General features: G+C 42.1%; 1 protein-coding gene and 1 long non-coding RNA gene across 13 annotated transcripts in view; both read left to right on the forward strand.

The window, feature by feature from the left end:
- The window catches only part of STS (steroid sulfatase), a 148469-nt gene extending 143977 nt beyond the window's left edge, over window positions 1–4492 (forward strand). For 11 of the 12 annotated variants that reach the window (XR_010884124.1, XR_010884107.1, XR_010884106.1 and 8 more), the window contains one exon: window positions 3229–3303. Coding sequence is in view for 1 of the 12 variants with exons in the window: in XM_067296265.1 (XP_067152366.1) it covers window positions 3229–3371 (143 nt within the window). In the remaining 11 variants the exon portion in view is untranslated. Of the gene's footprint in view, window positions 1–3228; window positions 3409–4474 lie in introns of those variants that run through there. The other variant, XM_067296265.1, reaches the window with a different exon arrangement.
- A 62-nt stretch (window positions 4493–4554) lies between these two features.
- LOC106491508 (uncharacterized) lies at window positions 4555–12033 on the forward strand. Its single transcript, XR_010884140.1, has 3 exons — window positions 4555–4593; window positions 5414–8687; window positions 11950–12033. It is a non-coding gene; the product is annotated as an uncharacterized lncRNA (long non-coding RNA).
- The last annotated feature ends 254 nt before the right edge of the window (window positions 12034–12287 follow it).

Here is a 12287-nt window from a genome sequence, read left to right on the forward strand (position 1 = left end):
CATTATACCTTACTTGTTCATCAGCTTGCATCACAATCCTTACAATCCTTAGAGCTATCCTTACACAATCCTTACAAAGTGATCTTTGCTTTCTGAAGGTCATGCATACATTTAGTGTCACTTTCTTTCCCTCTGATTTGACTGCATGCTTTTGCAAATCCTTACCTCCAGGGGAAGAACAGCCAATTTGGGACCTTATAAAGTATAAAATGAGTTCCCTTCATTCTTACCTCAAGGGAAGAAGGGAAAAAAATAAAGCATAAACCAGGGTTTTGCCACACCCTCCTCCATCTATCTGTCTGACAGCAACAGGACAGCTCCTTAACTACCAATACCCTTAATAAATGCTCATATATAGACTCCGCAAAAACAGAAAGAGGACCAAGCAGTAGGCTAGCTTCCCAGCCTTAGAAACAGTGTTAAAGAATCCTAGGTACTACTTGAGAAACAGAGTTAAATGAGGAGCAGATTACTGGGTTGGTGTTGAAAAGAACAATATTGATTCTGAGATTTAGGGGAAGATTTAATTGATGGGCAAGGAATGAACAGATGTGGGTTCATTACAGATTTCTGTCTCTGACTTGATCACACACACACACACACATACACACTTTTTCAGTTTAGGTACCAGTTATTTCTATTCCATATTCCTGTTTATTTTGCTCTTGCTCCAGCAGATGTTTAAGGCAATGAAACACAGGAATTTGTCTTAAATTCTTTCTACACAAGCTCACTGAATCTTAATATTTTTATGTGATTAGAAAAGAGTTCTGACTGAAGAGAGTTCATCTCTAGGAATGACATTAAAAAAAAAAAAAAAAAGCATTGTCTGTATTTATATAACAGAAGAGCATTACATATACATATACATATATGTGTATAAAATGTTTCTGCTAGAGGCATTCAAATTTTTCATTTTTTCTTCACATTAATTTCATAATAATCCTTCCATGCAAACACACGGTAAGCTTGTAAGTATATGCTGACATTGAAGGCCAGCATGAGGCAGTATGCTCTTGTAAGTGTACTTGTTCTTGGGAATCTATAAATGTCAAGACTGTTAACTATTTCACTGTTCACCAAAGCATGTCAGAAAAGAGAGGGAATTTTGTTCTCTGAAGAAGTGCTCAATCAACTGTGAGTGATAGCTCCTTTCCATGCCCTGAATTTATCAGTTTGGGAAATGTACCTTATTTATTTATTTTTGCACAGTGCAGGAGTGCAGCAGAGCTCTGCGAGGTATCTGGCAGGATATGCCCCTGCTGCCAAAAGGACAGGTTTCAGAGGACTTCCCTGAAACTATTGCCCACTTGAGTTTAGACGTAGACATGTGCTGCCCCCAAGGAGGCACCCGTCTGGAGCTTGACAGCTGTTCATCTGCGCTAGCCCACAGCTGGTTGGAGTGCTTACACACACCCTTGCAGTTGCTGAAATAACTATCCTTTTTTCAGGGAAAGCCCAGACAAGTGGGAAGCTGAAAGAGGCAACACAGCTTTTTGATATCAGTGTCAGGCATTTCAACTTCGGAAAAGTCAAGGCTGAAGAGCCCAGGAAATGCATATAAACATGTTGCAGATGCTACCGCAGTTCCCAGTCAACCAGCCCTGATATGGGAGGACTGTGAATAATAATTACCTTTTTTCCCTTTGTTCAATGACTTTATGCTAAACCAAAGTGCTAAAGGTCTGAAAAATATGATGGCTAATTATTGTGAGGAATTTGAAAGTAAACTTATAAATAGTTGTACACTAGCCTAATGAGCAGGATGTTGTAGTTTGTTAAAGGACTAGCAAAGCTCTACACAAGACTCGCATGATATTTTATGGAGGGAGATCTTCAAATGTAGCGTTAAGAGATATATACTGTGTACTGAATAGAGTGCTACTAATAACCTGAGCTTATGCACATACTCAGAACACAAATAGCATAATTAACTAATTAGAAAATGCATGTTGGAAGATGACAGCCAATAGGAAATGCATTGTGTAATGCATAGGAGCTGATCACTCGTATAAAGAGAAATTGTAGTTTTGTTTCTTTGTATTTGGATCGCTTAGCAAGGAGACCCAGTTTTGTGCTGTTTGATTGCAGATCTATTTATAGGCTTATAAAGAACCACAACTGCCCCCAGATAAAGAAATCTGACTGACAAAACCAATGTCAAGCTGGTCAAGGGCTAAATGAATGCGTTCCCTTAAGGAGGTAGAACTATAGGTAAACTGTGAACCAGACAGCGGGGGCCTGCAGACAAGCAGCTGCACCTGGATTGCTATGAGTAGGGCAGAGCTACTGAAATGTCCTGGAGTGCTGACAGTGGCCAGGGCAGGGGGGTCTTTCCTAGGGAAAGGTAGGGGAAGTGGGCCATGTAAGGAATAGCTAACTATAGTGCTTTACATTTGGTATCTTTCTCATTCTTTAATGTTTTGGTACTTCACTGGCCCTTCCTTTTCTCCTGAGCAAACAAAATGTCCTTACAGCAAGAGGTTGTGGCCTCTTATGGCTTTTCTTATTGAGCAGCGCCCAAGGGTGAGTTCACATACTGATTATCTGGAACAGAAGGAGTAATGGTTCATGCTGGTTCTCCTACAAGTGCCCAGTTGTTCCTTCTGGCAGTATATTAATGAAATCCATGTTTCAGTTTTAAACAAACTGAATGCTAGCACTTCTGTTTGGAGGGTATTGCGGTCTTTTCTATAAGCTTTATCTGGGAGCTTTTACACTGACCAACATTCCCATTAAGTCTCTTCTACACCCCTCCCAAAATGATTCTTGTGATAAACCCTTTGCATAGTACCACCCAGGCAAAACTACCCCTCTTACTCAATTGAAAGTATTGCTTCTGTCTTCTGTTCCTATCTTTGCCAGAGGCCATGAAAGAATATTAGGAACAGGTGGCTGTAGCCAAAGTCCTAGATTTTGCTTTATTATTTGTGTGCATTTACAGCCTTCCTATGTGACAGTCTCATTTAGTCGGTGCTACAGGCAATCTCAGTCTGTACCTAAAAATATCTTTAACAGCTGCACATAGGGAACAATCATGGGGGAAGGAAAAGAAGCATACAAAATTAAAAGGCAACTTAGAAAGGAATTGGAGCTGGAGGAATTCAAGACAGGGGTTCTTTTATTAGCTAAAAGGACACTTATTTGGAGGAGCATGCAGAGTTTGCTTTTACTGATTCTAATTTTGTTGATATTTTGTCCGTTGCCATTGTTTGCTTAATTTCCCAGGAGATACCTGGTGGCTGCAGGCAGCAAGTTATAACAAAGTAACTCTGAACATGAAAAATGTTTACTCTCTGCAGAAGACCATTACTTTGCACACACACAATGGAATATCTGTGGGTCTTGGCATTATATGTTGGAATGTGTGACAAGGTCCTATAAACTCACTGACACAACCAAGAAATGGTATGAAGAAAATATTTTTCTCCCTCTTCAAACTTTCAGCTGGGAAGACTAGGGTGTTATATGTTTTTTACTCTTTTTCTGGTACTCACTGGAACATTCATGCTTGAAAGTCCTTTCCTGTCCTTTCTTCCCAATGTCCTAGTAGCACAGGGTAAAGCTTTGGCTATCATTTCACAAACTTTGCCTTATCCCCTTTCCTGACATCCTGCCACCACTTCAAAAATTGTTAAGCCAGGGTTGAGAAAAAACATTTGCTCTGTGAAATCCCAAACTGGAGAATTTAAACTGGTAAAAGGAAACCAATCTATAACTCCTTTAAGAACAGTTCCCCCATCTATTTCCTTTTTTCCTTATGGGTTTCAGCTTCCTTATGAACTCTTTGGCTGAGTGATTAGACAGAAAGTGAAGTATAGACCAGTTTGCCATTGTACCCCTTATCAGGACTAAGCGGTCAGCTTGCCTGTTTCTCAAAATCCTCATTAATTTCACTTTCTCCCCAGCTTTGAGATCATAATAGAAACAGGTTTCAGGATGTCCTAGTTTCTCGTCAGATAAAATGAGTCTTTATCCCTGAATGGCATAGGATGGTGTGTAGTTTATAAGATTCATGTTGTCTCCACTTGCAAAGTGTTCAACATTTTGGCTCCCTGAAGAACTGTGATTGGAAGTGTATTAGAAAAAAAGATCTACTCAAGAATACAGAGAATGATGTGGGACTCCTAATATCCAGTGTAACAAAAATTCTTTCATAGTATCTGACATAGCAAACATGGTCATTTTCCCAGTCTCTTTAATCTCCTGTTATATGGGAAGAATAGAAGAATTCTGCACAATGTGTCCCTGTACCAATGCTAAAGTACCCATATATGCCCACACATTTTTATCACCCTTCCATATATATGTTATTTGAATTATAGGAGGCTTTTGCTTTCTCTGTCCCTCAGTTTATCCTAGAAAAATATTTGTCTACCTTGTGACTGGGCTTTTGCAACATACCTAAGTACTCTTTTCTAGTGCTTCACTAAATGTTTTTAACTTAAAACATTTTTCCCCTAATTCCAAACAGAATCAAATTAGAAAAAAGAAAAAAGAAAAGAAAAGAAAAGAAAAAAGAAAAGAAAAGAAAAGAAAAGAAAAGAAAAGAAAAGAAAAGAAAAGAAAAGAAAAGAAAAAACCCACACAGGCGTGAGTATCAGACTCCATTGGTTCAAAATCATTTTTATTTAACTCATGTCTGACAAGATTCTTCTCACCTACATTTAGATATCCATGAAATATATTTCTACAGCTGAAGTGATTGTCATTGGCTCCTTCTATGGTCAGTGGAGAAAAGGAGGCACTTCTAGGCTCCTATTAATCTGATCTCTTTTACCTAATTAGTAAGAAGAATCATGACCTAGAAGTTCCTATTACAGTCAGTTAGCTAGAAAGTGAGCTTCAGGAAATTAAGACGTAGAGCCAGAGTTTTACATTTAGTCAGGTGAATCCCACATATAAGAGAACACAAGAGCAATACTACTACTAAGGCCTTATTCGTTCTTTCTGAATGAAGGTGAATCTTACCTATGGTGCCAGAATCAGCCAATAACATCATAATAGCTGCTTGAACACTGGAGATTAATCTGAAATCTTAGAGTTGCTTCAAGTATGCAAGAAAAAAAAAGGTGAAGAGCAGCAAAAAATAAATGAGAATAAATTAAAGTTGCCCAAGGGTTCTTTACAAATACATCAAGACAAAACATATTATGAGACCAGGGAGCAGATTCATTAAAAAGTGAGAAGGTGAATGAAAATAATTTAAATAATAACTGCAATAATGAACTCCTTTTGAAGAATGTAAGATTTAATTAAAAAATAAACAATGTAACTAAACTAAAATAAAAGGTTTTAGCTGCTACAATAAATGTAGAGAAAACTTTCCAAATGTGAACACAATGTTTTCAGAGACTCAGCAGTGATGTAAGTGCCTCTTAAGGAATGTCTACTCCTTTGGATTTACCCTTAGCCTTTACTCATCTAACTGCACACCAGTACTGCAAGGAGTTTGATACACCAGAAAATAATGTGGACACTTCAATCAAGTCACCCCTTGGGGAAGATACAAGCCAATGACTGAAAGAAATAAGGAAAAAGAAAGGGCTTGCTTGGAAGTTTCCATTTCATGTTAAGATAAATTTATTCGTATATTTACACAAACAAAAAGCAAAGTTAAAAAAATATTATAACTGTTAGTCATGAAGACAGCATTCAAAGATTTTCTTTTTTTTTATGTGAATGTTCATAGTTTTTAAACTTATTTTTTGGTTTTTCAAATTCCTATTTTTTCCCAGGATCCTGTCAATACAAAAGAAGAAAGTCGCTCACAGAATTAGCTAATTTTCTGTATTTTTGTTTTAACTGAGTTGTTGATTGTGTGGTTCATTGAAGAAGAAGAAGACAGCTGTGATAAGAAGCCAGATAAAGATCCCATGATCTCATATGAGATGGACTTTATATTTATGAAGACAAAAATCAATGGTCTTCAAAGAGGTCTCCTGCAGCCCTGAGCAAGGTGAGCAGGACCGGGCCAGGGACAGTGACCTGGGACAGCCCAACACCTGCCACCACCTAGCCAGGTGCCCAGATGGGGCCAGGCCGATGTCCAGCCTGTGGGCTGGGGTCAGAAAGGTGGCAGGCCAGGCACAAGCACACCCACCGCGTAGCTCAGGAAAACACTGAGGGTGCCAAGGCACTCACCTCAGCTTACGTGCATTTCCCAAGTGAAGGGGTACCCCCAAAAGGTGTCTCCCAAATCTTTCTGCTCCAGCTCTTTCCCACCAGCGCTATCCCAGGTTACCCAGCTGGCCAGAGCATGGGCAGACAGCCCCGGTGTCATGGGAAGGCTGCAATCAGTGGGCCCCAGAAGGAGCCACCACTTTTTATTGGTTTGTCATAGTCAGTAAAAGGAACAAAATGCTTCATTATTAGTGGAAGAGTACCTGGCAGGCACCATCTTGATTTTCAAACAAAACTTGAGGGGAAAACAGCCAAAAAAATGGAAATTGGATATTTATTAGTATTTACATAATTACTAGGTTTGTCAAGAAAAGAAAATTCTGAAAATTTTTTTTTGATATTTTCAGCTTGATGCATCTTTGCTGTCATACCCTGTCATATCATGACTAAACACACCAATAAGTTCACACTGTATTGAAAAAAACTTTCCTTGATATAGATGTGTTGCCTATCCTTTAGTAAACTTCTCTGAAGTGTTCTGCTTTGGAGATTTCTTTACAAGCATGTATACTAGAAGAAGCAATGTTGAAAGGAAGGTATGGCTTAATTTGGTTCTGAATTTAAATTAAGGGGGAGAAAGAAGAGGTATTAGTTGATTGCAAATTAAAAAATTTCTGTGAACTCTTTTAAATACAATAAAACCAGATTTTTGGTATGTTTCTCTTTGTATGAATAAGAATATGGTTATGGTGGACATCAGGCTGAATGCCAGACAAGAATGTGCTCTTATCATGAAAAAGGCAAAGTAATGTTGGACTACATTAAGAGGAGGGTGGCCATCAGGTTTAGGGAAATTATATCCTTCCACTCAGTGCTGGCAAAACTACTATTGGAGTAATGTCCAGTTTGGGGTCTCCAGTTAAAGAGAGATTTTGGAAAGTTGGAGAGCTGCCTAGGCAGTCAGAGGCATAGAGTTCATGACGTATGAGTGTGTAGTGGACTTGGGCTTGTTTTGTTTAGCAAAGAGGAGACCAAAGGCAGCCTAATAGTAGCCTGCAACTACTTAAAAGGGAGCTACAAAGATGTCAGGGATAAACTCCTGTTAGAAGTGGAAGAATATATAATGAGGGATAATGATAATGAATTGTAGCTTGTCAGGTTCAAATTGGATGTCAGAGGGGAAAAATAATCCCTAGGAGAGCAGGGCAGCATGGGAACAAGTTACCCTGAGCAGCTGTGGGATCTTCATCCCTGGAGGTTTTCAAGATTTGGCTAGACAAAGCCCTTGCTGATCTGGTCCAGTGCAGGGGTCAGTCCCACTTTGAACAGGAGGCTGGACTAGACAGCCTCCAGAGGTTGCTTCCAAATAACATTTCTATGATTATTTTCAAAACGAATATTATATAGCACCAGCCAGAGTTTGAGAATGAGAAGTGGAAAGCTTGTGCAGCATCTTCAAAAAAGCTTAGGCAAGCAAATTTTTTCAAAGGAAATGAAAACCAATAGTCAAAACTGAGAGAGAATGGTAGATGCTTGTGAAATTTATACACATACATCGGACCTATGGTCACCACAAGTGTTTTTTCACTTTTATGTGCCCTGGATTCACACAGCTTCTTAATTGCAAGTTTCGATTCAATCAGATGATATCATGTCTGAGTCAATCAAAGGGGTCTGAAGAGCTCCAGGATAGGTTAATTTTTATTTCCCACATCTGCAATAGAAATACCTAAATAAAAAGGAAGAAAAAAAAAAAAGAAAGTACCACATATAAGTTAGCAGAATTGGTGTCATATTGGTATCTTACTGGGTTGCTGAAAATGGACACTTTCTTAAGTGGAAAGCCTGGCTGCATGTTTCTGCAGATCTCCGTGGTGAAGAGCACTGAGGCATCCTTGAGGCTGAAGTATTGGGACCTCTAAAATGTAAAAATAACTGGAGAACTGCACATTTGATTAACAAAAATAAACACCTCAATAACTTCTGAACTGTGAATCAACAAATGAACGCTACTTAGCCGTAAAAGGTTGAGTTTTGAATGAAAAATATTTGCTGAATTTCTGATTGCCCAGGAGAAATTTGCATTGCAAATAAGTGACACTTTGAAAGGGTTATATTGCTTTTTTGTATGTGTTTCAACGCTGCTGAGGCTTAATTTATGTACTGTCATTGCATAGAGGGAAATACAATAGATTTTTAATTATCCCAAGTTACAAAGAGCAAATGGAAGGTAGTCCAGTTTCTAGACAAAGCGGGAAGAGAATTAGGAGTTATAAATAACAAATTACACAGTCATGCCCTATTAAAGTTTTCTTGGGCATGTGGCATTCCGCTATTTTAAAAGGTATGCATTGATTTCTTGATTCTTTCTTAGGGTACAATATTTAATCACATTTTAAAAATGGTTAACAAGGTTGCATTCACCAAATTAACTCTGGTTTATTTATATTCGTGCATGCTTCTTTGCTTCTGAGTAAGAAGGTTGATGTACCATACAAAGGCAACAAAGCCCTGCTGATAGAGTTTTACATTTTCTGGCCTTTCCACTTCCTTGACTTGAGACGGTGAGAAATTATTCACATACTTTCATTAAGTTCTTTGTCCTCAGATCATGTAATAAAACACATAATTAATGGTACCTTTAAGCTTCAATTCCTTCAGTAACTGCTAGCATGTGGCTGTTCTGTTTCTAAGGTAAAGGGCTCAAATTATCTGATGAGCTGTTTTTGCATTTTTTTTTTTGCATCCATGTGTTTTTGGATCTTAAAAACACTTGTTCAGTGACAACCGTGTTACCGTTCTCGTTCTTACCGAGGAGGCACGGGGCCTTCTCCCCAGGCCCCGGACCATCACCACACAGACACCAATATGAGGAGTGGCAAAATGGCGTTTAATGAAGCGCGTCCTGCTCTTTTATAATGCTGTAAAGCCCCGCCTTCTTCTCCGGCAGCAGTGCTCCGCCCGTTACGACCTTCCCATGTTCCGCCCCACAGTGCCTCCCTGCTCATCCTTTTTCCTCCACATCTCCCCCTCTCCCATCAACGTTGTTTCGTTATATCGAGCGGGACGCAACAAAACAAGCGAAAGTGAGCCCATCTTATTCCGGCAGCTGGACGACAGCAACGGCGGACGTCATTGATCGCATGGCAGACCTACAGCAGGCCGCTGGGCGGAAGCTTGCGTTGGTAGCACTGCTGCTACTGCTCAAGGTTACTGTATGTGCGGTGTGCCGCGACGGGACCGCTGTCGGGTGGTTACTTGCATTACTAGCACAATGCGCAAGCCTTCAGCGAGCAGTCCTATTAGCCACTGTGGTAGATTGCCAAACAGGTTAGTTAGCCATTCGTCTAATGGCGCTTATTGTGGGCTGCGTGCAAGCTTACATACAGGTGCACTTCGTTTCCACCCCTAGGCTGCGCGTCACACCGCGTGATCTTCCGCTACGCCTAGTCTACCGCTTCTCATGCAAATATCTTGTCTAGAACCTCTTTTTCCTGTACTATTAATTGATATACTCTATGCTCATGTCTATCAAGCAGTTAAGCCGTACATGCCGTAAGCAATAATTCAGAATTAGCAAGCCGCAGCATATCGCTATTACTACTGTGAGTGCTATCAAGCCTAGTGTTATAAGCCATTTCTAATCAAACCATAACAAGATCCACGCCCCTGTGTTGACTTGTTCCCCGTCAGGAAAGTCTCTGTCGGCCCCGCCTCGGGGTTGAACGGGATGCAGTAGTGAGCTGCTCTGTGCGCCTGTGCTCATCTCCTCCAGTATGACTCTGCGGTCCCCGGAATCATGAAGCCGGCGATAAACATCAATGCAGCCATGCAGCAGCATCCCGTCTGGCGTCGCCCTGTTCAGGATGGAATCTCACCAAGAATGATTAGTTACACCCCAGACCCTCCCGTACGTGCATTTAGGTCAGGTTTTATGCATTTCATTGGAACCCATCTTATCTGCTCCTCCCGTTTTACCGCAGCATACCCTCTTCCCTGTGATATCCACAAGAGAAGCAACGCTGTGGTCCCTTTCTCATCTGGTCCACCGCCGTGACAAGAGCCTGCGCTGCTGCTGTTCCCTGATTCTGTTTTTGCAGTACCGTGCGGATGACAATCGAAAGTGGTGTTCCTTTAGGGATCATTTTCAGGATGTCCTGCGTCATGGCATCACTCTGCTGCCAGAGGCACTCCATCATGACCGGACCCTGGGCCTCAGGGGGCAAGTCTGACTCTGCAATGGCCCGCTGGAGCCTGTCACAGAATTCAGTGAAGCTCTCTGCGTGTGTCTGTTTTATCTTTGTCCAGGGTGGCTCTACCTTTACTAGCTTCCCGAGTTCTTCATACGCGGCCCGCGAAGCCTCTGTTGTGGCCATGACCTCCCGCCGTATTTCCTCTAATGCACGCAATAGGGTGTCGACTGGGGATGTTGTTACTTCTTCTCCGCCCTTCGGCTTCCCTTTCGGCTGTGTCTCTCCTATTGCACACCCCCGCAGCCTGCGCGTAACTTCTCGCAAGCCCCCGCCTTCCTCGTCGCTGCTATCTTCTCCGCTCTCCTCCTCAACCGGCAATCTCACCCGAACCTTCCTCCCTCCTTTCAAGGTCGAACTCTGGTCTCTCCGCTCTGATGGGCCGTTACCCTTCCTCCCTCGCTGCAGTGCCTGACTCTCCCCGCCTACAGCACCCTCCTCTGCCGGGGCCCACGGCAGCAGGGTCCTATCTTCCTCACTAAGCGTCTTCCTCAAAACTGCGCCAGGCACGCAATCCTCGGGTTCGGTCCCGTCGACCCCCCATCCCTCTCTGTCTTGTGCGAGATCTTGCCAGGGATACACCGGAGGAGGCTCCTGGGATTCCACTGGTAGGATCACTGGAACCTCCCCGCCCCCACTCTCCCGTTCTTTTGCCGGGGCCTCCCTCGCGCTCCGCAGGAGCATTCTTATCAGCCGCCACACCTTTAACTCCCTCGCGGATCCCCCGTTCATCGGGGACTCCGCCAGCGCTGCTGTGCATTGCAGCCACAGTTCCTCCCACAGAATCTCCATAGGAGAAGTAATCGCTCCCTCCTTTACGAGCCTCTCTACACACGCTCGTATCGCGCCCGCCTTCAGCGGCGCCCGCCATTCCTTGGCGCAGGCCATCACTACCTTACATATGGCCTCCATGGTTCCGGATCCGGATCCCTTCCTCACGCTCCCGGTGCCTACGCCGGCCGAGCCGCCTCCTCGGTATCACGTCGGGGTCACCACTTGTTACCGTTCTCGTTCTTACTGAGGAGGCACGGGGCCTTCTCCCCAGGCCCCAGACCATCACCACACAGACACCAATATGAGGAGTGGCAAAATGGCGTTTAATGAAGCGCGTCCTGCTCTTTTATAATGCTGTAAAGCCCCGCCTTCTTCTCCGGCAGCAGTGCTCCGCCCGTTACGACCTTCCCATGTTCCGCCCCACAGCGCCTCCCTGCTCATCCTTTTTCCTCCACACAACCGTTTGCAAGGCAGATAGTAGAACTTTTCTGTATCTTTTTCTGTTTCTTCCTGTTCACTAAGAACTTGATTGAGCACCTGTTAAAGTAAGAATCTCATTAATTTTGACAGATATGGGTTTAAACCACAACAACACACAGAGTAAGAGCTTTTCCCTCCCTATTTCTATGAGAACGTTATGACTAATGCTGTGTTTCATTATTCTCACTTCTTCCCCTTCCCCCCAATTTTCCATGTCATTTCACATCTCATTTTTTTCACTTTTCATGCTGGTTGATAATGGAAACACATTCAACATGGATTTTCATTAAAGTGTGTTAAATTACAAATCTTCTTGTTTTAGGTTCCATTCATCTAAATAGTATAAATTTTGATGAACAGCCAGAGTTTATCTGAACTCTTTGGAATGTCTGAGCATTTAAAACAAATCTGGACATCTCACAAGAAGAGATTTTCTTGGGAAATATACAGCTGTTCTTCTGTTGGTTCTGAAATATTGCAGCAACCCTTGTTGGTATTTCATCATTTGCAGTTCCATCTGGAACCCAGAAGGAAAATTTGCATACATAAAAATAAAATGTTATCTGAATATTTCAGACCTTCATTAAATGTTTGGTCTAATTTCTGGTCTAATCACAGATGAAACTCGAGTGGTGTTGGGGGACATTTAGATTTGGACTG

Source organism: Apteryx mantelli, chromosome 1 (genome assembly GCF_036417845.1).
Source record: "Apteryx mantelli isolate bAptMan1 chromosome 1, bAptMan1.hap1, whole genome shotgun sequence".
Taxonomy (NCBI): domain Eukaryota; kingdom Metazoa; phylum Chordata; class Aves; order Apterygiformes; family Apterygidae; genus Apteryx; species Apteryx mantelli.